This window comes from Oryctolagus cuniculus, chromosome 2 (genome assembly GCF_964237555.1).
Source record: "Oryctolagus cuniculus chromosome 2, mOryCun1.1, whole genome shotgun sequence".
NCBI lineage: Eukaryota > Metazoa > Chordata > Mammalia > Lagomorpha > Leporidae > Oryctolagus > Oryctolagus cuniculus.
The window spans coordinates 102,476,450-102,502,014 of NC_091433.1; the positions used below are offsets into that span (position 1 = coordinate 102,476,450).

General features: G+C 50.6%; 1 protein-coding gene across 4 annotated transcripts in view; it reads left to right on the forward strand.

Annotated features, from left to right (window-relative positions):
- UXS1 (UDP-glucuronate decarboxylase 1) overlaps nucleotides 1–25,565 on the forward strand; it is a 100,994-nt gene that overhangs the window by 58,218 nt on the left and 17,211 nt on the right. For all 4 annotated transcript variants that reach the window (XM_051834846.2, XM_051834855.2, XM_070068699.1 and 1 more), the window contains 5 exons: nucleotides 1,447–1,627; nucleotides 8,771–8,875; nucleotides 10,893–10,952; nucleotides 14,120–14,241; nucleotides 22,109–22,228. In XM_051834846.2, coding sequence (XP_051690806.1) covers nucleotides 1,447–1,627; nucleotides 8,771–8,875; nucleotides 10,893–10,952; nucleotides 14,120–14,241; nucleotides 22,109–22,228 — 588 coding nt within the window. The remainder of the gene's footprint in view (nucleotides 1–1,446; nucleotides 1,628–8,770; nucleotides 8,876–10,892; nucleotides 10,953–14,119; nucleotides 14,242–22,108; nucleotides 22,229–25,565) is intronic.

Consider the following 25,565-nt stretch of genomic DNA (forward strand, 5'->3'; position numbering starts at 1 on the left):
GAAGCCAGGAGCCGGGAACTCTGATTGGAGTCTCCCGTGTGGGTGGTGTGGACCCAGGTACTTGAGCTGTCACCACTGCCTTCCACTGCAGGAAGCAGGAATTAGGAAGCGAGCTGGGACTTGGACTCCAGCGCTCGGCTATGGGAGGCAGGGATCTCAGTCAGCATCTTACCTGCTACCCCAGAGGTCTGACCCGTCCAGCAATCTTGTGTCACTACTAAAACCATTGAAATGTTGGAGATGAGGGTGTGTGATTCAGCACATTACACTCCCGCTAAGCTCTGAGCTGTCACCAAGGTATTTTGGGTGCAGAGATAATGTTAGATTACCAAGGAATATCTTATTTGGGGGAACATTTACATATCAATATGTAGATTGCATTAAAAGAGGTTCAATTTATTTTAAATGGTTGTAATATTTCTGATTTAAAAACCTCCTAGAATGCTTGGGAAAGTACAATAGAATGAAGATAAAATGAAGTCTCAGCCCATGAATTAAGTACTAGTAGCTAAATTTGAAATTCAATTACTTTTTTAGAGAATCTTTTTCATGATCATTGTATAGGTGTGCATGTGGAACGGAGCTAAGTGTTCAGTTTCTGTTGCATTAACAAAGTCCCTGAAGCTGGGTACTTTATAGAGAAAATAGATGTATTTAGCTCACAGTTTGGTAGGCTGAAAGTCCAAGATTGTGCAGCCCCATTGGTTTGGTCTCTGGCAAGGCAAGGACCGCGTGGCAGATGGCATCACAGCAGGATTGCTTGCAAGAGGGATCACATGTCAAGACACGAAGCAGGAAAATGGGGAGGGGCCTGGCTTGCTCTTTTGTAGGAGTCTGGTGAGAACTAACCGGGGTCCCGAGGAGAACTGCATCAGTCCCTTCCCCTCGGAGGGCAGCATCCCTGATTACCTACGTCCCTCCTCTTAAAGTTCCTGCTGTCTCCCAGCATCACCCCCGGTGAGGGCCAGGCTTCCTGCACAAAGCTCTTGGGGGCACAAAACAGTATCTAAACCATAGCGGTGGGAGGGCTGAAGTTAGAACACAAACCAGACAAATTGACAGGTAGTGGAGACAGCATGTGGTTCAGAAGACTATAGGCTTATTCTGTCTGAAGGAGTGAGCTAAGGATCTCTGTCGAAAACTCATCGTCTCCGGTGTCAGTTTCTTAGCTCTGAAGCAGAGGGGATTCAGAAAGTGAGACTGGGAGCCACGCTAACAGAAAGCTGTTGAGTTCCAGGATGTCTGTCTCCATCATTCTAATTTAAACCTTCAAGTTAGTGTTTTCCCCGGGGCATGTGTAAGTACCTAGCTTGTGGTTGAGAAATGGGTGTTCACAGGAATGGCTTAGCATGGACTGTGCCCAAGATGTCGCTCCGTGAAGTTGGCCATCATGGCGTTCTCAAGTGCTTTTTCTGGGGATGTCTTACACACATTATCCTAACGCAGATAACTGGAGGCGCGGGGTTCGTGGGCTCCCATCTCACTGACAAGCTCATGATGGACGGCCACGAGGTGACCGTGGTGGACAACTTCTTCACGGGCAGGAAGAGAAACGTGGAACACTGGATCGGCCACGAGAACTTTGAGCTGATTAACCACGATGTGGTGGAGCCGCTCTACATTGAAGGTGAGAGAAAGCCGGACTTTGCCATCACACCAGGGCAGCCAGATCCCCAGGGGCAAGCCATCCGACTCGGCCACGTTCAGTGTTGTGTTCTGTTTTTGAAATTGTCTTACTGTGCACAAGGCACCATCCTAGTTTCTGTGGTGGAAAAAAAAGTGGCTGGGGGGTGGGGGGCTGGGTGGGATTATAATAGTGTGAATATCCAGTTTCGCTACTGCATAGTAACCACTGGTTTTGAACTTCTGGCATCTGTTAAAGTAACATTTATGCAATACACATCTGCTATGGTCTGAATGTTTGTGTCCCCCGGAAGTCCCGTGTTGAATTCTGAACCCCTAAGTTGATGGTATTAGCAGGTAGGGCCTTTGGGAGGTGATTCCATCATGGAGGTGAAGTTCTCATCAGTGAGATTGGTGGCCTTATAAAAGAGACCTCAGCAAGATCCCTCACCCCTACTGCTATGTGAGGACAGTGAGAAGGGACCATCCGTAGACCAGGAAGCAGGCCCCTACCACACTGCAAATATGCCAGCATCTGGATCTTGGACTTCCCAGCCTCTCAAATGTGGGCAACACATTGCCGTTGTTTGTGAATCACCAGTTACGTCATTCATTACCGCAGCCTGATGGCACTAAGACAGCTTCCATAGTGCAGCCTGATGCCCGAGCCATTTCACAAGCAGTGCTTTCAGCTTCCTGTGGGAAATTAGCAGCGTAAAGTGCTGAATTAATAATGAAACCCTACTTACCAGTCACTTTCCCCCTTTAACGGCATTATGCTTTGAGGCTGTTGTGTGTTGAATGGCGGCTCCAAAAAGGAGCGGCCCCCATCTCAACACCCAGAACCTGTGAGTGTGACCTTAATGGAGAAAAGATGTAAGGGTCTCTGAATGACATGGGTGGGCTGAAATTCCAGTGGCCAGTGGCCATTTAAGAAAGAGAATGACAGAAGACAAAGCACACAGAGAGACTTGAAGGCAGAGTGGAGTCATGCAGCCTGAGCCAAGGTGCACTGGAGGAGGCGAGGGAGAAAGTGTGGCCCTGCCAACACCTGGCTTGCAGACTTTGGGCTGCTAGAGCTGCGTGAGGGTAAATATCTGGTGCTTATGTCCAGCTAATTGGTGCTACTTCAGTAATGCAGTCACAGGATACTAATTCAGGAGTCTCAAGTAGACTGTGAAAACTCCTTCTCTGAGGTTCTAGAAGGTGTGCTGTCCCCAGGTGCTTGCTTTCAGGAGCCTCTGAGGATCACACAGACTTGACTTTAATTCTCCTTTTTATACGACCATGGCCCAAGGGCTGCGAGGTATCATCCCTACTTACCTGGAGAGCTGGGAGGAGGTTAGACCATGTGGCAGCACCAGAACTCAGCCTTGGCTCCTACTCCAAGTCTCCACAGTTAACTGCCCCTTCCCACCCCACCCCGTGGCCTCCTTAGCGCAGCATTCTGCTTTGTCCCGTTTGTTTTTAACAAGTTGGGAGCATTTCCCCATGTCAGTAAAAGTGCCTTGAGGAATCAGTGTACCTGCTGAGAAGTTCTCGTTGTATGAGTATAGCATAGGTTTCTTTTTAGTTTGATTTCAGCGCCAGAGAGGCAAAGCCAAAAACCAGCTGAGAATCATGCCAGACCTCTGACCCACACACGTGTTGGACTACAGATGGGCAGGTTTTTAAGCCTCTGGATTTGGTAGGGTAGTGTAGAAGGCAACTGAACAGGCTTAGCACAGTATTCAGCCCAAAGTTCAGATTTCAGAACATTTTGGATTTCAGATTTTTGGATTAGGGTTGCTCAGCTGGTAAACTCTAAGTAAATATTCCCAAATCCAAAAACACTGACATCTGAAACACTTCTGGTTTCAAGCATTTCCAATAAGGGATATTTAGCCTGAACTGCTGAGAAGCCAAACATAGTATAAATGGCCCATTAGTAAGTAATTTACCTTCTTTGTGAGCTTTGATCCCGAAGCCACTCTCCCACCATTTCCACTGCGTCTGTCTGCACACTGTGCAGGGTACACATGTACACGCTGAATGGGACTCTGCAGTACATGTGTCCTGTGCCCAGGTGTGAGGTCCCTCGTTGGCATGTGCATTAGGGGAGTGGAGGACGCTCATCCACCTCGCAGTTGAAAGCCTGCATCTCACCCGCTTGCCTCAGTACATTCCCAGCCCTAGCACCGGGGCCTTCCATGTGCTTGGTCATTCCCTCCCTTCCTGCCCCCACAATGCCCACTTCACCCAACAACAGCACAGTACACAGGGAACATTTCCCAAGACTGCTGGTCTGAGCCATAAAATACAGAGTAACAAACTGGAAAGAACAGAAATCATAAAAAGTGTGCTCTCTGACCACAAGGCTGTTAAACTAGAAATCAGGACCACGTGACAGCATTTAAAAAGAAGTTAAAAACACTTTGAACTAAATGAAAGTTAACTTTCTTGTTTATGTTTTTGATAAAGAATAAAATGGAAGAGAATCTGTTTCTCTTTTCAAAAGAATATTCTTTTTTCTTTTTTTTTGAGATTTTTATTTATTTATTTGACCGGTAGAATTACAAACAGTGAGAGGTAAGGCCAGAAAGAAAGGTCTTCCTTCCGTTGGTTCACTCCCCAAATAGCCACAAAGGCCAGAGCTACGCTGATCTGAAGCCAGGAGCCAGGTGCATCTCCTGGTCTCCCATGGGGTGCAGGGCCCAAGCACTTGGGCCATCCTCCACTGCACTCCCTGGCCACAGCAGAGAGCTGCACTGGAAGAGGAGCAACGGGACTAGAACCCGGTGCCCATATGAGATGCTGGCGCCACAGGCGGAGGATTAACCTAGTGCACCATGGCACCGGCCCCATATTCTTTTCTGATGATGAAAATAATACATATATGTTAAAAGAAAATTTGGGAAAATATAAAAAAGAAAACAGAAAATTACCCTTGATTCTGTATTCAGAAATCAGCTAACATCCAATCATCTTTCTAAATGTGATTTTTTAAATTAAAAGTATGCTTAACCGGCAGTATTATTATATGATACAAAGTTTTTTTTAAAGGTGCATTGTAAAAACTTTCCCTCTTGCCTCTTTTATTACTTAAGTTGCCAATTCTCTGGAAACAAAAAGAACCTGCTATAAACAGTTTCTGGTTTTTCTTTACGTGTGTCCAAGTCTTAGGGCCCAGAGCAAGCAGATTCGGATTCCACCGTGTCAGATAACAACTCAGAAGAACCGTTTGTGGGTTTATATCTTCTTTATTCTCAGTGATGGTGAGACTGCACAGGCACAGCCACTTGCCTCTGAAGGTGGTGGGACCATGGCAGATACCACCTTTGTGTCCATGGTGAGAGGCAGACACACTCACACACACACACACACACAATCTACATACGCACACAGCCCCACATCCACCACTAGCTGTGTCCGTGTCCACATCCACCCACAAGCAACCACATATCTAGAGATATGCCTTCCCTACCCAGAGCCAGACTGTTGTATGACAGACTTGTGGACAGCTAGCAGAGCAGGTGGGCTTGTCAGTTACCATGACACCGGTTACCACAGAGGCACGGAGATAGGGGAGCATAGACATCAAGGGGAAAGGGCCAAAGGCGTGAGAACTTGATATCTTCACCTGCCCAAGCTCATCTCCTCAGCACTTACGTCTTAATTCCAATTTGCCACAAACATTTAATTCATTAATTAATGTTACTTATTTGAAAGTTAGAGCAACAGAGACAGACAGAAAGAGATCTTCCATCTGCTGGTTCACTCTCCAAATGCCTACAACAACCAGTGTTAGGCCAGGTTGCAGCCAGGAGCCTGGAACTCCATCTAGGTGTCCCCTGTGGGTGGCAGGGACCCAAGTCCTCGAGCCATCACTGCTGCCTCCCGGGGTGCACAGTAGCAGGAAGCTGGAGTTGGAAGGAAGCTGTGACTTGAACCCAGGCTCTCTGAATATTTGATGTGGGCGTCTCAAGCAGAGTCTCAACCAGTGGGCCAGCTGCCCACCCAGGATACTCAGCCTGTTCGGTAATGTCTAAGGAAGAACGACAGGGAACACTAGCCTGTATGTGTTCATACAGATGCGGGTTTCCTTGGGCGAGGGCAGCGTTTTTCATCCACGGAACCCACAGCTGTGGAGAGCTGTATTTCTGCCAGTCCTTGAACTTGGAGCTACAGGTACCTTGTGTTGGAATTTTACCATACGCTGAATCAGCACATGACTTCAAAGAAAGAAACAAAGCTTTATTTTACTTTTCAGTGCTTCCCTTGTCTTTGTTTTCATATGTAAACCCTTACCTGGCCCTCGGCGGCTCTGTAGGGTGCAGACATGGCACAGGAGCCTTGATCCCAGGTACATCCTCGGAGACTTCCGTCTGAACAGCGATCGCCCCTTTGATACGTGATATTGCCTGATTTCTCTGCTGGGTTCTAAACAGTGATTTTGAGTTATCCCAAGAGTTGCTCAATCTCTACAGGGCTGTTTTTTTTTTTTTCCTTCCCTATTTGTGAACCACTGATGGGAGTTTCAGGCACGTGAATTTCTTCTGAAGAATTGTGGTTAGGAGGGTAGAGTCTTCCCTCTTCAGAATTCACAGTAGAGCAGGCAAATGCTTCACCTCTCTCCCAGCCTCCTTCCTACATAAACATAATGTACTTACCTCCTGGGAGGGGTGGTGTTGATAATGTTCATTTTTTTTAAGATTTATTTTATTTATTTGAAAGAGTTACCACAGAGAGAGAAGGAGAGGCAGAGAAAGAGAGAGAGAGAGAGAGAGAGAGAGAGAGAGAGAGGTCTTCCATCCACTGGTTCACTCCCCCAATTGGCAGCAACGGCCGGAGCTGAGCCAATCTAAAGCCAGGAGCCAGGGGCTTTTACCAGGTCTCCCACGTGGGTGCAGCAGCCCAAGGACTTGGGCCATCTTCTGCTGCTTTCCCAGGCCATGGCAGAGAGCTGGATCAGAAGTGGAGCAGCCAGGACTCGAACAGGTGCCCATATGGGATGCACGCACTGCAGACAATGGCTTTACTCACTACACCACAGTGCCAGCCCCGGTTTGTTTCTGAGATAATGACACAGGGCCTTGTAAATGTGGAAGAGTCATGGCAGGGTCACTTGGTGGACGGACCCAAAGACAGTGTGTGTCCAGCCAATGAACAGACGTGCCTCTCTGCCACCCCACAACTCCTGTTGGTGTCCTCTGTCCACCCAGCTTGGATTTTTGAATGTTCCTGCACTTTTGGTGCACTGATCATCAGTGCCGTTGACATACTCACTCTCTTTCTGCCTGGCCCGTGAGGGTTGACTCTGCTGCTTTTATTCATTTAGCATCTCTCACCGCTGCATATTTATCCCTGCCCTGAAGATTCCCTCACTTCTCCCTGCCATGATTCTTTAGCAGGTTAAACATCAACAGACTCCTGTGCAGTGCCCCTTTTAGGGTAGGATCAGGAATTGCTCTTATTAACGACACAAGCAGAACACATTTTCCTGGGACAGGGACCACAGAGAACCTTGAATTTTCAGGCTCTTAAGCAGGGCGATGCATCAGTGTTGCTACTTTAATCAATGGCATGACACAGTTTCACTGGAGATCCCTTAGCTTTCCAGGGGCAGCAGAAGGGCTGAGCTGCCAGATAACAGCAGACAGAAGGAACAGGCTTTGGGGATGGAAAGCTTAGATTTATGGCTCATCTCTTCACTAAGCTGGCTTACACTGAGCCCTGTTCCCAGGCAGCCCAGGCCAGAGCACCGTGGAGGTCAGGGAAGTAGCAGGTGCTCTCAGAGCACACTTGTTTTCCTCCTTCCACTGCATTGGACGTCACCCCCAGAGTGAGAACCAGTGCTGAGTGGTTGGTTCTGCCGGATCATGGCCTGTGCACATTGGTTTCTGCTGTCTGAGGAGCGTGGGGCGGCCTGAGTCGGGTGAGAGGAGCAGTCCAGGTCTCAGCCGTCTGGCTGTGCTGGTGTTGCATCCTCAGCTCTGTCCAGAAGCATCCGAGTCCTAACCTGCCCCTTCCTGCTCCTGGTCAGCCGTGGGCATGAGGTGGTGTTCTCAAAGGAGGAGATGCAGTCCCACCCCCGGGGTCGGTCGTTGTCTTCTCCCACCTACAGCTCTGGGGCCTTAGCAGGTGTGAGGGGCTGACCCCGGCTGGGAAAGACAGAGCAGCGTCAGAGTTAGGGGGTCCTGTGAGGCCCCATGGAAAGCTGACCTTGTGGACTTCGGATTCATAGGATATAGTTCTTGTTCACATTGTATCTGGCTGTTTATCAACCCAGAGTAACCTGAGGACAGGGACGCCAGGCACAAGATTCTCCCCTGACCTGGACCGGTCCTTTCTGTGAATTTCATATTGACAGGCTACCAGCATCTTTTTTTAAAGATTTTGTCTCTTAGTTCTCATGAAAGAAGAGTATTCTCTTCGTGAGCATTGGTTGTATTTTAAAACTTAACTCAGGCTTTTCAGTCTGGGCTTCTTAAAATGTGCATACAAAGGTGCAGAGTCTCCCAGCCTAAAGTAGCCGTGTGTGTGTGTGTGTGTGTGTGTGTGCTGCGTTCTGTTGCTGTCACAGAACACACGATGCTGGTGTTGTGTACAGAAACAGGGTTTTAGCTGGGTTCGCGGTTCTGAAGTTCCCACAGCGTGCCGCGTGGCAGACGGCATCAGAGGGCAGTGTGTCCTCTCAGGATCTGCCTTTACGGATCGGATGTGAACAAGCCAAGAGAAGGGCTGTTTGCTCTTGTGGTTTTGTGCCTTTGCTTTTAGGTCCTGTTTGCTTCACAACAAAACAAAACCAACGTTTACTGTAGGTTCATGTCTGCCTTCTGATGTGAGTGCTTTATGTGGGACAAAAACCTCGGAAAATAATCAACTCGATAATCAGGTTTCCTGTGGTTGAAGATGAGTAGCCCCAAACAACCAACCCAACACATGTTTTTGTCTCCAGAAAATTGGACTATTTTTTGCTCTTCTAATTACAAATGTAAATTAGTTTCTATAAAGGGTAGCATGTTAACAACTAGAATGTCAGTGAAAGAGACACTAATGCCTTTTTGCTATGGTATAATTTCTAGGAGTTTAGTTTCTTGTGTGTGTTTTTTTTTTCTTTTGTAGTATTTTTCTTGGAAATAATGTGTCTCTGTTTTGTCTCTTTTAGTTGACCAGATATACCATCTGGCCTCTCCAGCCTCTCCTCCCAACTACATGTATAACCCTATCAAGACATTAAAAACCAATACGATTGGGACGCTGAACATGTTGGGTGAGTTGTCATTTTCCTATCTTCTGCTCTGGCTTGGGGTTACCTAAGGTGATTTCGGGCATAGGTAGTCCCCCCTTGTCTAGGGGGCTGCTGCCATGGCTGTCTAAAGCCATGGATGGTAGCCCTATAATCTGACGTCTTTCCCCTCTTAACTAATCATCCTCCACACACTGTGGCTCTGACTTTACAGTTTGAGGTGTAAAAGTGAAACTAGCGTGGATTTTGTTTTTCTTCATAATTTCATAGGTAAAAGATTCATTCTTATCATAGATCTCAACATATAATTTTTGGGTTTTTTTTTTTCCTTATTAAGTGGAAAACTTGCACCTTTTTGCTTATAGGAAGCATCTTAACAACTTCTCTTTGGAATATTTGAAAGTCTGTCTCTTTCTCTCTCACTGTGTATAACTCTACATGTCAAAATAAAAAAAATTATACAGTACATTATCATTGTGTCATCTCATTGTTGGGGTACACTTTGGGGTTGTCTACTTCCTCCCATAGAAGCTCACTCACTCCTGGTGAGCCCCTCACTCTGGGACCCTTCAGTCCCACCCCAGCCTCCCCAGCACTGTCCACAGGGCATGTGCACACTGCCTGCCTCATCTCTCTCTCTCTCTCTGCTGGCCATGCCTCCTGGGCTGTGGTGGGATCCCTGCCCATGTGCAGTGCCAGATAGAAGGGGTACCCCGCTCAGCCACCCCTGCAGTGTAACAGTGCTCAGTGCTTGGGGAGCATAGGGCCACATGAAGGTCATCCCTTCTCGGAGCTGCTGATGCTGGTGGGACCCTGGGAAAGAGTTCCCTGCTACCTGTAGGTAGCAATATTCTAGTCCCTTCTGTGCATGATTGGTCAGTTAAGTGCAGGAGTGGGCTCAGAGCAGGACTCAGGCCTAGGGTGAGTGGCTTTGGAGTGATGCATGTGAGCTGGGCCTCAGAGGAGGTGGAGGAGGGCTGTGGAGTGGCCCAGATGTGGGTAGCACAGACACAGCTGGAAGATTCTGGGCAGCCCCTCTTGGAGGTTAGGTGGGAAGGGCCTTGCCTGCTGCCTACCAGGGGGAGGTTATCTGTTGAAATACAGTGTGGCGGTTGGGGCAGGGGAGTCTCAGTCTCCTCTGGTCACATCTTATCAATGCACTGGACTCTGCACTTGAGCTTTCCAGCTGTAACTACCCAGCTCATTGCTGCACTAAGGATCCATCTGTGATTTTTATTTAATAGCTTTTTAAAGTTGTTTCTTCTTATTTTATTTTTATTTTTTATCTTATTTGAGCGATGGAGAAATAGGCGAGAGAGCTCCTGTCTGCTAGTTCACTCCCTGCATACCTGCAACAGCTGGAGCCACAGTCAGGAGTCTGGAACTTGATCAGGCCTCCCCCTGTGTGCGTAGCAGGGACTCCACTACTTGAGCCAACACCTGCTACCTCGCAGGGTGTGAACTAGCAGGAAGCCGGAATTGGAAGTAGAACCAGTATGCAGGCCGGCGCCGCGGCTCACTAGGCTAATCCTCCGCCTAGCGGCGCCGGCACACTGGGTTCTAGTCCCGGTCGGGGCGCCGGATTCTGTCCCAGTTGCCCCTCTTCCAGGCCAGCTCTCTGCTGTGGCCAGGAAGTGCAGTGGAGGATGGCCCAAGTGCTTGGGCCCTGCACCCCATGGGGGACCAGGAGAAGTACTTGGCTCCTGCCATCGGATTAGCGCGGTGCGCCGGCCACAGCGCGCCACCCGCGGCGGCCATTGGAGGGTGAACCAACGGCAAAAGGAAGACCTTTCTGTCTGTCTCTCTCACTGTCCACTCTGCCTGTAAAAAAAAAAAAAAAATAGAACCAGTACGCAAACCCAGGCACTGTGGCATGAAACACTGGCATCCCCTGAAGCACCTTAACCTACACCAAACACTTGATTTCGGTTGCAAACCCAGATGTGATAAAACTGAATAATTTGATAGATAATTGGATACCAAAAAAGTACCTGTCCCTGTAAGCTGACAAATTTTTTGATCCTATCTTTGCTTCTTTTAGGGCTGGCAAAGCGAGTCGGTGCCCGTCTGCTCCTGGCCTCCACGTCAGAGGTGTATGGAGGTGAGTGAGTGGGGCTCCTGGGGGGTGGGGGTGTCACTCCTGGCCCCATCCTGTCATGGGAATGGAGTGCAGACCCCGTTTCTTTGCAGGCCCAGGCTTCTGGTGCTCTCCCTGAGCACAGCAGAAGATTCCCATCTTGGCTTTTGTGGTCACCGTGTTCCTCTGGGTGGGAGGACGGCTCTGTTTTACCACATACTCAGAAGGACAGTATCTTTCCACCTGGCCAGTAGTGGAGGCACAGAAAGTACCCCGAGGTCACAGCAGTGGGGATTTTTTGACCTGCATAGCTGGGATATGCTGTTCCTCAGTGGGAGCCGTGCGTACCATGTGCCTCACCTGTCACGAGCTTGCAGCTTGGCTGTTCAGGCCTGCTGGGTGACGAGACGCATGCTGGGCTGTTGTAAAACAGTTCCTGGAAGAACCTTACGTAGGAAGCACCAGCAAGCCAGAAGCCTGTTGTACCGAACTGCAGCCTTCGTTGTCCCTCCTGGCCTACCTAGTGCCTGGGAGTGAGTGTAAGGAGCCAGGAAGCCAGGAGGAAGACTGTCTCCTCCCTCCCTCCCTCCCTCCCTCCCTCCCTCCCTTCCTCTCTTCTCTCTCTCTCTGATTGATTGATTGATTTGAAGACAGAATGGCACAGGAAAGAGTGAAATCTTCAATCCACAGGTTCACTCCCCAAATGGCTGCAACAGCCAAGGCTGAACCAGGCCAAAGCCAGGGACCTGGAACTCCATCTGGATCTCACAAGTACTGGGGCCATCTTCTGGTTTCTCAGATGCATTAGCAGGGAGCTGGATCAAAAGCAGAGCATCCAGGACTCACACTAGTGCTCTATAGGACGCCAGCGTCCCAGGCAGTAGCTTAACCCACTGCATCACAACGCTGGCCCCAAGGGCTGTCTTCTCACCACAGTTTGAGTTCCATTTGGTCTCAGACCTGCTGGGGCAGGCTTGTGGAGAACAGCTTGATGCAATGGAACCCAGGTCCTGGTGCAACATAATTTCTATTTCACATTATTGTTGTGAAAAAGAGAAATCAGGAAGTAAAGGTAAAATCAGAAGAGACTTTTTTTAAGAAGTAGTCAAATGAAAAAATGTACCAACTGAGAAATTCTCCTAAATGCGGTCAGTTATCTGGGGGATCTTCACAGAGTTCAAGGAAGATGCACATTATGAAGAAACTAAGCATGTGTTTCGAAATACATGGCACCAAAATGAACTTTTAATTTCACTTTCCACGAACTTCAAGATTTAAAAAAAATTTTTCCACTGATTTAAAAGGCAGAGATTCTGTACACTGGTTCACTCCCCAAATGCCGACAGCAGTGGTGACAGGGTCAGGCCAAAGCCAAGACTCTGGAATTCCATCCAGGTCTACCCTGTGGACGGCAGGGACCTGACCAGTTGAACTGTCACCTGCTGCTTCCTAGCGTGTGCATTAGCAGGAAGGTGGACTCCGAAGCACAGCTGGGGCTTGAACCTAGGTACTCAGGTGCAGGTGTGCAGGTGTCCCGAGCAGCCAGATGGCTGCTCCTCCAGACGTCTGAGGTCTCCTCGTATTCTCCGTAACCCCTGGGAAAAGATAGCGCATCCCACACTTCTTTGAAGTGCCAGGCAGGTAAAGGGCAGAAGTGTCTCCGTCCAGAGGGGCACAGTGACGTGTTTGCCACAGCCCGCCTGCCTGTCCCCCCATATTCATGATCTGCATGTTTGATAAGAACGGGTGCACTCTGGGTTCTTCAGTAACTATAGGGTCTAATTGTGGAACTCAGCGGTTGCTCCCCCCAATGTTTGGTAACCAGTGTAAACTTGGGTTTTATGGTTAGCATCACAAAGTGCTGAAAGGGGAGATAATTTGAAAGAATTTTTGGCAGCAGATCTTTACTTTTGTGACAAAGTGATTTGAGGAGGGAACTGTTTTTGAAGTTGGACACCCCCGCACTTCAGCCCGGCTGGTGCCAGTTGAGGGCAGATGAATGTCCAGCCCTCTCCTCCTCCTCCTCCTCCTCCTTTGCCGCCAGTTTGTGGCCGTCTCTTTTGGGGTCAGGTTTGCCCAGGCCCGATGGCGAATCCCCAGGAAGAGCTCTGGTTTGGGTCACTGGGACATCACTGTGAATCGCACTCTGGTTTCCTTTTCTCAGGGGGCCTTTGCCTTGGGGCTTTCCTCTCGTGATGCAGTGAAAAGTGGGCCCCTCTTGAGGGGACTTTAAACCTCGTGCACAGGGAGCAACCTTCCTGTGCCCTGTGCTGCCTCAGTGCTGCACAGGCAGTGTTGGGTCCTGAAGGGGTCAGCTGACCTGGACACGTGGGCCAGCGTCCACGTGCATTTATCTCTCTGTGTCTGCTCTGGCCCCGTGGTCTCAAGGAGCCCAGAGTCAGACTGCAGGTGCAGGATCAGCAAGATGTGAATGGATAACACTGGTGTCTGGGTCTTGTCCAGGTTCCTTGGCAAAGATTTATACATCTTATACCATGGTTGAACCTGCGATATGTATAAAATTCGTGCAGTACTAGATAAATTAGGTTTTAATTCACATTCCAGAAATACACTTGTCTTAGAGAAGAATGTGTTACTTGCTTTCTTTAAATAGCCTGTCCCCTGTGTATCTTCAAATGTGATTGATGGACATCCTAGAAAGATGAGGAATTGCTGCCACTGGGCCCCCCGTCCCCTGCCCAGCCCCCACAGGGCTCTGGGTTGTCTTGTGTGGATCTCAGACATGTTCTAGTTATACCACCTGTGAAAGCCACTGTCTTCCTGGTAGACGTGTGTTTTACACTTAATTGTAGATTTTATCAATATAAAATTAAACCGCCTATCTCTTCACAGATTGTATTTAGCTGTAGTTCGTGTAACAGCCTAAAAACCAGCAGTTTATAGAAGATGGGTGAGAGTTCAAGTTGAGAGCTGTTGATCCTTTATTTCTGTTTCCCCTGTAAAACACTGTCCTGACCTAATATCAGGAGTAAGATGATAAAGTCACACCGGAACCTGATAGAGATTGGGCCACAGAGCCCTGAGCTGCGCTCTTGGTTACGTCTCTCTGTTGGCCAGTTTGGACCTGGCTCCTTCCAGAGACTTTTGTGTCATAAATATACCTGGTTCCTACCACGTATGAGCTGTAAGGAAGGAAAGATAAACACAGTCTCTCTCTTTCTCACCCTTAGATCCCGAAGTCCACCCTCAAAGTGAGGAATACTGGGGCCATGTGAATCCCATCGGACCCCGTGCCTGCTACGACGAAGGCAAGCGCGTGGCAGAGACCATGTGCTATGCCTACATGAAGCAGGTACAGCACCACGTCCCAGGTGTGGCGTAGGCGTGCGGGTCACCGGGAGGGATCAAAGTCGTGCTTCATTGCTCCTCGGGTAGGTGCTGGGACAGCCCAGTTTGTCAGGGAGCGTGTCCTGTGTTTGGGTCCACACCGTCAGATCCTCATGGAAATGCCCTTTAGTAGAGCAGTCCACACAGGTAAGTACATTGGCCTCAGAGTGCTCCAGGACAGGCTCGTGACAGATGGCAGTGTCTGTCCCTGGGAGCAGCACGCTCAGGCCCAGGGCCCGGTCTGCATTGTGAGAGGCAGCAGTGTGTGGGGCACTTGGTGCTCAGAGCGTCATCTCAAGCATGTCTGAGGCCCCGAGAGAGCCAGCAGTACGAGCCCGTGCCGAGGGCCAGGTCCCCTGGTCCTGATGTCTCCTGATGTCTCCACACAGGTTGCCTCGCCCTCCAGCGCCAGGGCACTTAGGATGACAGCACAGCACAGGAGCAAGCAGGCACTTGCTGCCCCTTTCCTGGGCATGGGAGAGCAGGACTGTCAGGGACTCTGTTTCTCAACATTAAAGATGCATAGAATAACCTGTGCCATTGTAGATTTTGAAGTTTCCTACTTTATGTATTAGCCAGAAGCAGAACTAACGGCTTTCTGAGCTCTTCTGTGCAGTTGGCTTATATTGTTATCTACATAGTCTAAGAATTGTCCATCAGTTTTAGAAAGAACATACCTTTTTCATTTTTGAGCCCAGAATATCTTGACTCAAGAATTGAAAGTGCTCTCCCTGGCACACAGGAGCCCTCTGTGTGCCTTGGTACCTAGGAGAGCTGAGTAGAGTGTGAGAGGCACGTCCCCATGTTATATTGAGTGATAAGTGCGAGGGGAGATTGGACCCTCAACTGTTTTCTTCTGCAGTCTGACGGTTGTAGTTCTTACTCAGTGAGTTCTCTCGTAGGCAAAGCTGGTGACCAGATGGCATATTGGTGTCCGTGTTCCCTTGAGTGTGTGCTCGTGATAATGATCATGTTCAGGAATAATAGAGGTGGCACTTCCTGAGCGCTGACCATACCAGGTGCTGTCCCAGGCACCTGGACACACAAACCAGGTTCACATGGTGTGTGCATGCACATGTACACACACACACACACACACACACACACACACACACACAGGATCCACACTATAAGCTGCGTGCTCAGGAACTTGGCAAGGCGGCACCCAGGTTAACTCTGGAGTATTTATATTTCTGTTCATGTGGGTCCCAGAAGTTCAGTTGCATAGGTGGCATTGCCCTGAAAACTGAATTAACAAACCCCACAGCAGCCGTGTTCAGACAGCTGTCCCCCAGTGCCCACAGCTAATGTCTCTGCCCGGAGCTGCTGGGCAGGCGTCCTCACTGCAAGGGCCGTCCTGTGCAGGAGCTGCGGGTCACTCCTGTGGCGTGATGCTGCCTGTGAATGCGCCTCACCCTGGAAGGCCCGGACAGGTGATCGTAAATGGATGCAAAGGTCGCGTTGGTGGCCTGCTCAGAATGCACTTCCTGCTGGGGCACTGTGGACTCTGTACGTGGGAACAACACCTGGGTGACTCTCCATCACAAGCCGAGGCTTGAGAATCACCATTAGAAGACAGGCTTGGCGCTTTCTGGGAAGGACTGTGGACCTTGGGGTCCTGGCCTGTGGGTAGCACTCAGTAATCTGGACTTAGGGCTCATCACTCTGCTCAGTGCACCTGCCCTGGTGAGCACTGCTGACATAGGTCATTCGGAAGTCAGCCTTGAGAAAGGCCCCCGGCAGCACGTGGGGATTTCTGAGCAGGTGTGATGCAGCCACCCATCCTCACAGCCCCTTGCCTGTCTCACTGTGTAACATTAGGTCAGAGGGTGACCGTGCTCCTGGCCCTGGGGTGCCCTGTTGGGTTTTGGTGGCTGTGAGACAGGCAGTGGAGGTTGGCTCCTGATGGGAAATGGGACAATGTGGCCAAGAACAGTGGGCTTGACCGAGGTTGCTGCGGCAACCTGAGTTCTGAAAGGCCCATGTGAGCGCCCAGTCTCCCAACCACTGTTCCCTGTGTTGTAAATAGCGTGATCCCTTATGGCGAGAGCCTGTGGTCTAAGATAGTACCCATGCATCCCTCCCACTCCTATCTGGGACCCTGCCACAGAGGGAGGAAAACAGCACCTTTCTTCTCCTCCTGTGTGGGCAAACACACATAGCTGACGTGTTTGCTTCTGCTGTGCCAGGACATTCTGCCAGGCACAAGAAAACCAGATAGCAAGAAGTAAAGCTACTAGCCCGAAAGGCCATCTGGAGACACACACCAGGGGGAAATTAACTCCGAGACCACCCTGTCGAGATGTGAAGGAGGTGAAACATTGGAGACGTCAGCGTGGTTCTTTGACTCAGTTTCACGTTAGCCACCAGTGAGGATCCATCGAGCACCTGCCACTCTTGTTGGGTTTGCCATCTGGGTGCAGCCTGGCCAGGGAGAAGGTACTCTGGGGCTCACCCCCCAGCGTGACTGTTGTTTCCTGGCCCTGGGACTCTGCTGCTTCTACTTCTCATCTCTCTTCACCTCAACATAGGTGTCACTTGTGGGCCCTGCAGGGTGCCCTGTTGTGCCTGTCTGGATGCCCTGATGTCTGGAGGTGGCATCTTATCCGAAGATGCCCCACCTGCCTGTAGTGTGTGTTGCAGAGAAGGAGCGGGAGGCTGGGCTGTCTGCATGTGCTTGGCCTCTGTCGGGGCTCCGTCTGTACCAGCTTGGCTCCTCCCGCAGTCCCCTTCAGGGTGGGTGTGGGTTGCCCATCCTACAGGTGGAAGGGTAGCGCCAAGGCTTGCTTCCAGTTCCTGGCCTGTAAACGGGCCCACAGCTGGCTTCCAGTGAGACGTGCCTCTTCCCCTGCCCAGCTGACCCCAGGGCCTTTGCACGTAAGGAAGCATGGCTGAGCGAGAGCAGACAGTACAGCTTCAGGTCCAGGGGCATCAGGGCTCTGTGCAGCAGGCACGGATGTGTGAGATGCCCAGAACCGGGTCAGATTTGCAGTTCTACTTGCCCTTCTCGATGCTTGAAGTCATAAAGGGCTCAGGGTTCTCTACAAGAGTAAAACCCAGCCGTGACTGCGAGTGAGTCAGATACTGGGTTTGGGGACAACGGCCTTGTGTCTGCAAGAGGCCCTGTGTGGTACTGTCACGGAGAGAGACTCACCAGCGTGGTGGTCAGCAGGACGTGGGTCAAACACATGGAGGCTGGCTGCATTTCAGGAGCTAGGGAAATGTTCAGTTGTGCAGATTAGGAGGCTTTGCATGAGTTCAGGAGCTGGGAAGTGTTTGGTTCTGTAGACTGGAAGAGTCTGCTGATTGGTCTTTCAGAAGTGGGTTTTCCCTTAAATGGAACATCATGGCCTGCTGGGTGCTTCCTGGGTTTTCAGCCTAGCTCTTCCATCCTTTGGGTTGGACAGTGCCCCTCTCCCCAGGACTGAGATGTGCAGTATTACACCTCCATCCCCATCCAGGGTATGCATGGGCGCCACCTGAGTGGCCACCATCAGCAGACATGGCACACCTGCTCACTGTCCACCCGCGGATTGTCAGGTGGCCCACAGTCGCCTCCGTGTTAGGGTAAAAGGTTTACGCAGACTGCCCAGAAAGCGCAGATCAGCACACAGAGCTCAGCCTCTGATAGGAGAATGGGTTTGTCTTTCTTTTTAAAGATTGATTGATTGATTTGAATATCAGAGTTACAGAGAGAGAGGGACGGAGAGACAGCGAGGGAGAGAGCTCTTCTATCCACTAGTTTACTCCCCAGATGGCCTCAATGGCCAGGGCTGGGCCAGGCTGAAGCCAGCAGCAGGAGCTTCATCCAGGTCTCCCACATGGGTGCAGGGGCCCAAGCACTTGGGCCATCTTCTGCTGCTTTCCCCAGGCACATTAGCAGGAAGCTAGATCACAAGTGGAGCAGCTGGGATATGAATCTGGAATGCTGGCATCACTACCCATTAGACTGTAACACTGGCCCGTGTATTTCTGAGCTAATAGCTAGTCTTGGTGGGCATCGGGCTCGAGGGCTAAGTTCTGAGGAAAGAGCCACTGTTGTCTGGGCTGCGACGACTGCTCCCCAGGGGGGCCTGGACTACATCACTATTGCAGGCTCAAGCGGAGACATCAGAACCAGCAGGCCTGCTTGGGCCCTGGCCAGTCACTCTCCACGGAGCCCACCCCTCCCTCCCTCCCTCCCTCCCTCCTTCTCTCTTTGGTGTTTTTATTGTTACTTACTTATTTTTTGACCATCTGATACTTTTTTATGTTGATTTGATATTACAAAGAGAACAGATTTCATTGTATTTCATAGGTTCAAGTCTGAGAATATAATTTTATTCCCTCCCTCCCCCAGCTCCTAATGAGGACAGTTCCAGGGTGCCATCCCCAAGAATGGGAGGGTCATTTGTCACAGGGTAGCTCGCTCAGTCCATCCAGCTTTCTGCCTGCCAGGCATGTGGGGTCCATTGTTGTGAAGTGGCTTAGGGTTTCCCAGTCTCCTAGAACAAATCTCTATTCCATGACTTCTGATTCTTTCCCCATCCGACCAGTTAAATGCAGTAGAGGCTTGTGAGTTAGGTTCTGTTGGACAGCCTCTCTGCCCCCTCTTCTTTCTTTTTATTTCAGGATTATTCTCCCTTTATTGGCAGGGATATTCCAAGACCCCCAGGACATGCCTGCAATGGCAGGTGCTACATGCAGCTCTATGATTTAATGGCTTTTCCATTTGAACTAAGCACTTACTAAATGCTCTGACCTTAACTTTTGCTTTTTGAGGAGTGACAGCAAAACGGACATAAATTCCTTTTCCCTTCTTCACAATTTCACAGATAAAAGATTCGTTTTTATGATAGATCTTAGCAATCTCAGCATATTTTTTATTTCCTTATTGAGAACTTGAATCTATTTCCCTTAAAGGAAGCACTTTCTGGCTTCTCTTTGGCATATCTAATTTGCCAGCATCACTCGCTTTGGGGCTATTACTAGGTAAAATAAGGGTGACTTCCACGTGGACGCATAGTTGATCTGATAACCAGATAGCTACCAAGTGACTAAGGGGTGGGTCTCATAAGCCGCCTGGATGCCCTGGAAAAGGGAGAAATCCGCATCCCAGTGGGACAGAGCACAGTGGCACCAGATCGCATCATGCTACCCAGAATGCTGCACAATTCAAAACTCAGAGTGGTTTTATTTCTAGAATGTTCCATGTAATATTGTTGGGCCACAATTGACTGGGTAACTGAGACCGCAGAAAATGAAACTGGGTGGGGATGGGGGAACTACCATCCACCGCAGTCAGTCTGGTAGAGAAAGTGGTGGATTTATTCCAGGCTTTAGAACAGAGGGTCATACCTTGGCCCGAGCGGCTCTTGTGGACGAATGGCCGTGCATTACTGGGGGAATCAGCACAGCAGGTGAAGTCTCTGCACTCCAGAAGGTAACTGTGTTGGGTCCGTGCTCCCCAGCCCTCTCCCATCCCAACACACACGGAGCCTACCCCTGTCTGTCTAACACCCTGGAGGAATCCGTGAGGCTGCCACGGGCAGAGCTGATGGCCGAGTAGCTGCAGCCACTGGGCAGGTCACCTGCACTTCTGGAGATCTGCCACTCACCCCCTCTAGCTGCACTGAAGGGGGAATTCTGTGCCCAGTAAGCCTCCTTGGTTATGGTTCCCTTGGATCTCCATCCCATGCTGGTCCAAGGGGGCAGATTGGAACAGCTTCCACCGGTGGCGATAACAGCAGCAGCAAATATTTGTCAGTCTCGTCACTGGGCCTGTACTGGGAGCATGCACAGTCTGATTTCATCTCATAAAACCCCTGGAAGGTACGGACTGTTGCTCTCCCGCTCTTACTGTCACCAGCAGGTTGAGCGGGAAACAGGGAGACTGGAGGGCACATGGTCATGGCAGGAAGCAAGAGCCGTGGGTCCTCACCTCACACGCTGCCTGCCCTCGGGCACCCAGAGAACACACCTCTGCTTCGTGGTGCACCGAACCTTAGACACACAGGCGTGGGAAAGTCCACGAGGGCAAGGTGTGAAGTAGAAACCCGGAGCTTCTCCACCCGTGACAAGCAGTCTCTGAGCTTTAAATAAACGATCATTTGAGGAAGGCGTTGGTGCTTTAATAAACACACTTTCCCAATTACATGGAAGTGTGCTTGCTCTCCTGGATTACAGTGGTACATATTTATTGTGGCAATAGAAGCATTTTTAAAATACACACGAGGAGTGAGGATAGAGTGAACGGGAAGGGCAGAGGTGTCAGATTCGCGGACACACACCTGTCTGGAGTGCTAACTTGGCACATACATTCTGTGAAGATTATAAAGGGCTATGTAGAAGCAAGTATTTGCCCTGGTGATTCCAAACCGGTTAAGATGCCCATGTCCTGCATCAGAGCAGCTGGGTTCTTTACCCAGCTCTGGCTCCTAACTCCAGCTTCCTGCTAACGCAGACCCTGGCTCAGTTGAGCGGTAATGGCTCAATTAATTGAGTCTCTGCAACCTGCCTGGCTGGGCAGAGAGGTCTGAGGTACCTGGACTGAATTGCTGGCTCTTAATTCAACCCAGTCCCAGCCATTGTAGGCGGACATTTGAGGAGTAAACCAGTGGGCGGGAGCTGTCTCTCTGTTTGCCTCTCTCGGCATCTCTGCCTCAAAGAAATAAATAATAATTTTTATTTTTATTTAGAAGTCAAAACCACAGAGAGAGAGAGGGAGAGACAGGAATCTTCCATCTACTGGTTCACTCCCCAAATGGCCACAACAGCCGGGGCTATGTCAGGCCCAAGCCAGGAGCCAGAGCTTTTTCTAGGTCTCCCACGTGAGTGCAGGGGCCCAAGAACTGGGGCCATCCTCTGCCGCTTTCCAGGAGCATTAGCAGGGAGCTAGATTGGAAGTGGAGCAGTCGGGATTCCAACCAGGGGCTTTACCAGCTATGCCACAATACCAGCCCTTAATAATAATTTTTAAATGAGTATTCATAGTGTGATCTCATTTGAAATCGTGGATATTTATTTACTGGGCGAAAATATCCATTTTAACACCTTTCCGCTGTTGCCTTGTCTGACCGATTGGCTGCCAGAATGTTAATGCTGGTGGCTGCTGCGTCCAGCCCGGCAGGGTATCAGGTTAACCGGAAAGAGGAACGGTATCACATGTATCACAAGTATAGGTTAAGGAAGCAGACTCAGATTAACGATTTTAATGTGGGGAAAGCTGGGGACACTCTGTCTACTGCCACGGTGGAGGCAGGAGCAGAGGCCCAGATGTCTGGTTACTCCAAGTATCTGTTATCAACGATGACATGATCAGTTAATCATTAAAAATGTGCAGTTTCGTGAAAACAGGATTTCATGATGAAGGAGTTTCAATGAGGTGAAACGGAGCAATGGGGAGTTTGGGTGTTTACAGGAAGGACTTGTTTGCTTGGAAGCTGGGGTTAAGGGGACCATCACAACGTGGAGGAACCTTGAGGGGACTAATTATTAACTGGTGCAATGGCCTGCTTGCTGTTTCCCGGGGCCCACGGCATTTTCTTAGCTGCTTCAGCATCATGTCAGATGACTTTGCCATTGACGTAACTCAACTGATCACCTTTGCAATCCGGCCAAGCATGCCTTCTGCAGAACTCAGGCCATGTGGTGGTCCCTGGCAAGTGGCCTTTGGGTGGGGAGGCCTGGGGCAACTCTGTGTAGTCTCCAAACCAGTTCTTGATGCAGACCTTACAGAGCCAACACACAAACCCTCCTGAGCTTGGAGGACAAGCAGACTGCTTTCCAACCTGCTTTGCCAGATTCAGCCTGCAGAGGGCAGCACGCCTGACTCCCTGTCCCCTCTCTTCCAGGAGGGCGTGGAAGTGCGCGTGGCCAGAATCTTCAACACCTTTGGGCCGCGCATGCACATGAACGACGGGCGAGTGGTCAGCAACTTCATCCTGCAGGCTCTCCAGGGAGAGCCACTCACGGTAGGTGCCGCCTTGCTGGGCACTGCAGCCCCCTCTAGCCCAGTTCAGCAAATCAGCAATCAGTCCACCAGTGAAGGGTGAGTGGCTGCTCGAGGCAAGGAATAGCATTGCCAAAGTTGATAGTTAGTGTCCACATGTTTCCCCACGTCTCATAAACGGGAAGGCGTGTGGACAGGACCCAGATGAGTCGCTGCTGAGTGTGACTCAAGGCACCTTGCCCCACTGAGGACCCCGGGGCTTCCGGACTTGTCCCTGCTGCCTGTGCCTTGGACTCCGCACGGTTGCTAGGACTGACGGTTCTTGGCCTGCTGGCTATAGCCAGGGGTGCGTCTGCACTCAGTTCAGTGGCCACCAGGTGGTCGAGTAGTATTGCAAGTTTGGGTGGGCATGAGGAGAGTCAAGTCTGGGCCAGGTATGGCTCTCATCTCAATGGTGCCGAGAAGTTCTCAGCTCCCTCCTCTGCCAGAATCTCAACCCAGGGAGGCCCCTACTGCCCACGTGGTCTGAGGTCAGTGGTCCATGTGTGCAGCAAGGATGAAGATGTCCGTCCCCATCTGTGGGACAGGGTGGGCTCTCCCCACAGGGAAAGAGCACCCGAGCCCACTCACAAGTTCTATTCGGTTTCTTCAGTCTTGCTGACTCCCCATTCTCCTCTGCCTCTTCCTGCTTCTCTTTCCTGTGGCCTTTTCCATCCTCTGCCCTTGCTGCTTTGCTCTTCCAATCCGTAGCCACACAGAGTCCTTTTCAGCTTGGTGTTTGGTGGGAATCCAGAGCAGATAAGCTTCCTGTTACTACTATCTGAGTATATCCCAGGGGCAAACATTAGAACTGCACACACATCCATTGATCTACAGAGTGAGCTTATTATGCTCTGTTCTGTGATCTTGGCGTCTGTTAACTCACTTAGTGCTCATAGTAAATCCATAGGGTGCAGGAAACCTGTTACCCGTTTTCCAGGCCAGGAGAGTGAAACACAGAGGTTGGGGCACTAGCCTTCTGTGGCTCCGTGATGGTAGCCTGATTTTGAACCAGGAGCCCTGCTCTGAATCCCTGTCCCCGTAATGTGCATGCCTTGCTGAGTGTCAGCTGCTCCCCTGCACAGAACAGGAAGCACAGCTCACCACAGAGTGGCTTTCCCAGCAGGTGCATCAATCTTCTGCACGCATTTGCCTAAACACCTTGCAGGGGAGAGGTGAGGCAGCTCTCCACACCTCCCCCTCTTTAGGTAGCATGTTGGTACCCCTGCATGGGGGTGGTCGGCACACCTGGCTATTCCCATGCAACATGTCTGTTCCACCAATGCATCCTGATGGCCTGGCCTTAGTAGATCCAGCCTTCAGGCCCTGGTCTGCACTTCTGCCACTCTTGATTTATGACCACTCTCTGCCTCCCTGTCTGGTGTGCTCTCACCCTGGCAGCCTATTCAAGAGAAGCCAGAAATTCCTATGGCTCCAGTCTCTCAGACAGTATAATCCACAGCCCTCTTCCCTGTGTGTCCCTACCATTCCCCCTCTACCCCCCCCTCCCCCCCCCCCACACACACACTGGGCTGGATCCTCTCAGCCCTTCTGCCGGTGCCAGGAGCTCGTTTACTCTGGTCATTCTCCCCATTCAGTCATCATCTCTAGAGAGAAACCTCTGAACCATTCCATTCGAGGGTACTTAATGGAATTAAAATGGAATTCAAAGGTACGGTTAGTTTGGCCCTGTGATTAAGCCACCCACCCCTTGGGACACCCATTATCCCACGGTGGAGTACCTGGGTTCGAATCCCAGGCCACTCCCCGTTTTCAGCTTCCTGCTAACATACACCCCTCAAGGCAGCAGATGGTGGCTCACAGAGGTCAGTTCGTGCCTTCCACATGGGGGACCCAGGTTGAGTTTTCAGCCCCGCCCAGCCCAGCCCAGCCCCTGCTGTTAAAGGCATTTGCAAAATGAACCAGCAGATGAGAGATCTTTGTCTCTGTGTCTCCGTTTTTCAAATAAGTAAATACATGTTTTTTTAAAAAAAGCTAAAAATTGGAAATCTATATGCTGGGTTTTCGTAGCATGCACTGTCTGAATTTTTAAATTTGGCTTATCTACAATGGCCCCATGTTGGTTACCTGTAACAACATTGTTTTCATTGCACTTGTCGCTAGCTGAGGTATTCATTTTCTAGCCCACCCTGTCAAGTTCAAGGTAAGCCCTTCAAAAACAGGAGCTTTGCTCCCTTAACAGCTGTGTCCCTGCTTTCCCTAAGAGCGTGTGGCACCCAGGTGGTGTGAGATAAACAGAAGTGCATTGGTGGTTGGCTGTATAGTGGCTGCCTCCCTGGACAGGGAGCGCAGGTGACTCCCGGACCTGGCTGGAAGCTTGTGGCCGTAGCTTTTCTTAAAGAGGAAACTCCTTCATCCCATCTTCCCCTTTTGCTGCTGTCTGGGATTCTGAGGGGCTCATGCCCTGGGGACCTCCTCAGGCCAGCTGTCCTCTTTGGAAGTCAGCATCCTGGGGACAGCCCCCACTGGCTGCTCAGCCACTGCAGTCAGTGACTCTTACCCTGCCCCCACCCCCCAACGAGATCAGAGCCGCTTTGTTTGTGTAGTAAATTGTTAAATCCTTCCAAGCAGCCACTGCTTGATGGATCGCCTCCTGGGCGGCAGCCTGGCCTGCAAGTTTAGAGCAGGAGAGCGAGGCCCCGGGCAGCCCCGAGAATGCACACATTGTTGGCAGGTGGCAGTAATCCCTGTGTTGTCTTCACGCCCAGCGAGCTTGGGTGCCAGGGCCGGGAGGGCGAGGCTCACTGGTGCCATCCAGGACGCCATTAATCCAGAGCACGCTGGACTTCGGTCCCTTCCAGACGCCTTAGGTGCGGGAGGCCGGAGCCTGAGGGAGGCCTTTCGGATGCCTTCTGTTTCCCTCTCAAGCAGAAGTCTCTGTTTCCCATCAAGAAGCTGATGCTTCACTAACTGGCATCCTTGTGGAGCCAGCTGATAGATTTCTGGCTCTCATCGGGTGGTTCCCTGGAGAAGTCTGGGGGAGATTCTCAAGACTGCCTGGAGCCAGCCGTCTGGCGGATGGGAAATAGGAGCTGTGTCCCTCCCGCCCTTTTAATGCCACATTTCCAGCAAGTCACTGCCGAGGCAGAGGACGCCATCAGGTCCGGTTGGGACCATGCAGGGTCCTGTCTCCCTTGGCCTCACTGGGCTGATGTGACCACTTATCTTCCAGCCGCTTTCTGGGGCAGCTGTCTGTTATCTGAGCACTGTGGATGGGTGAATCTCTGGGCTTATTGGTGTAGTGGTGTAGTGTTCACTATTGCTATATAGGGTGCCTTTAAGAGACCCTGGCAACTTTG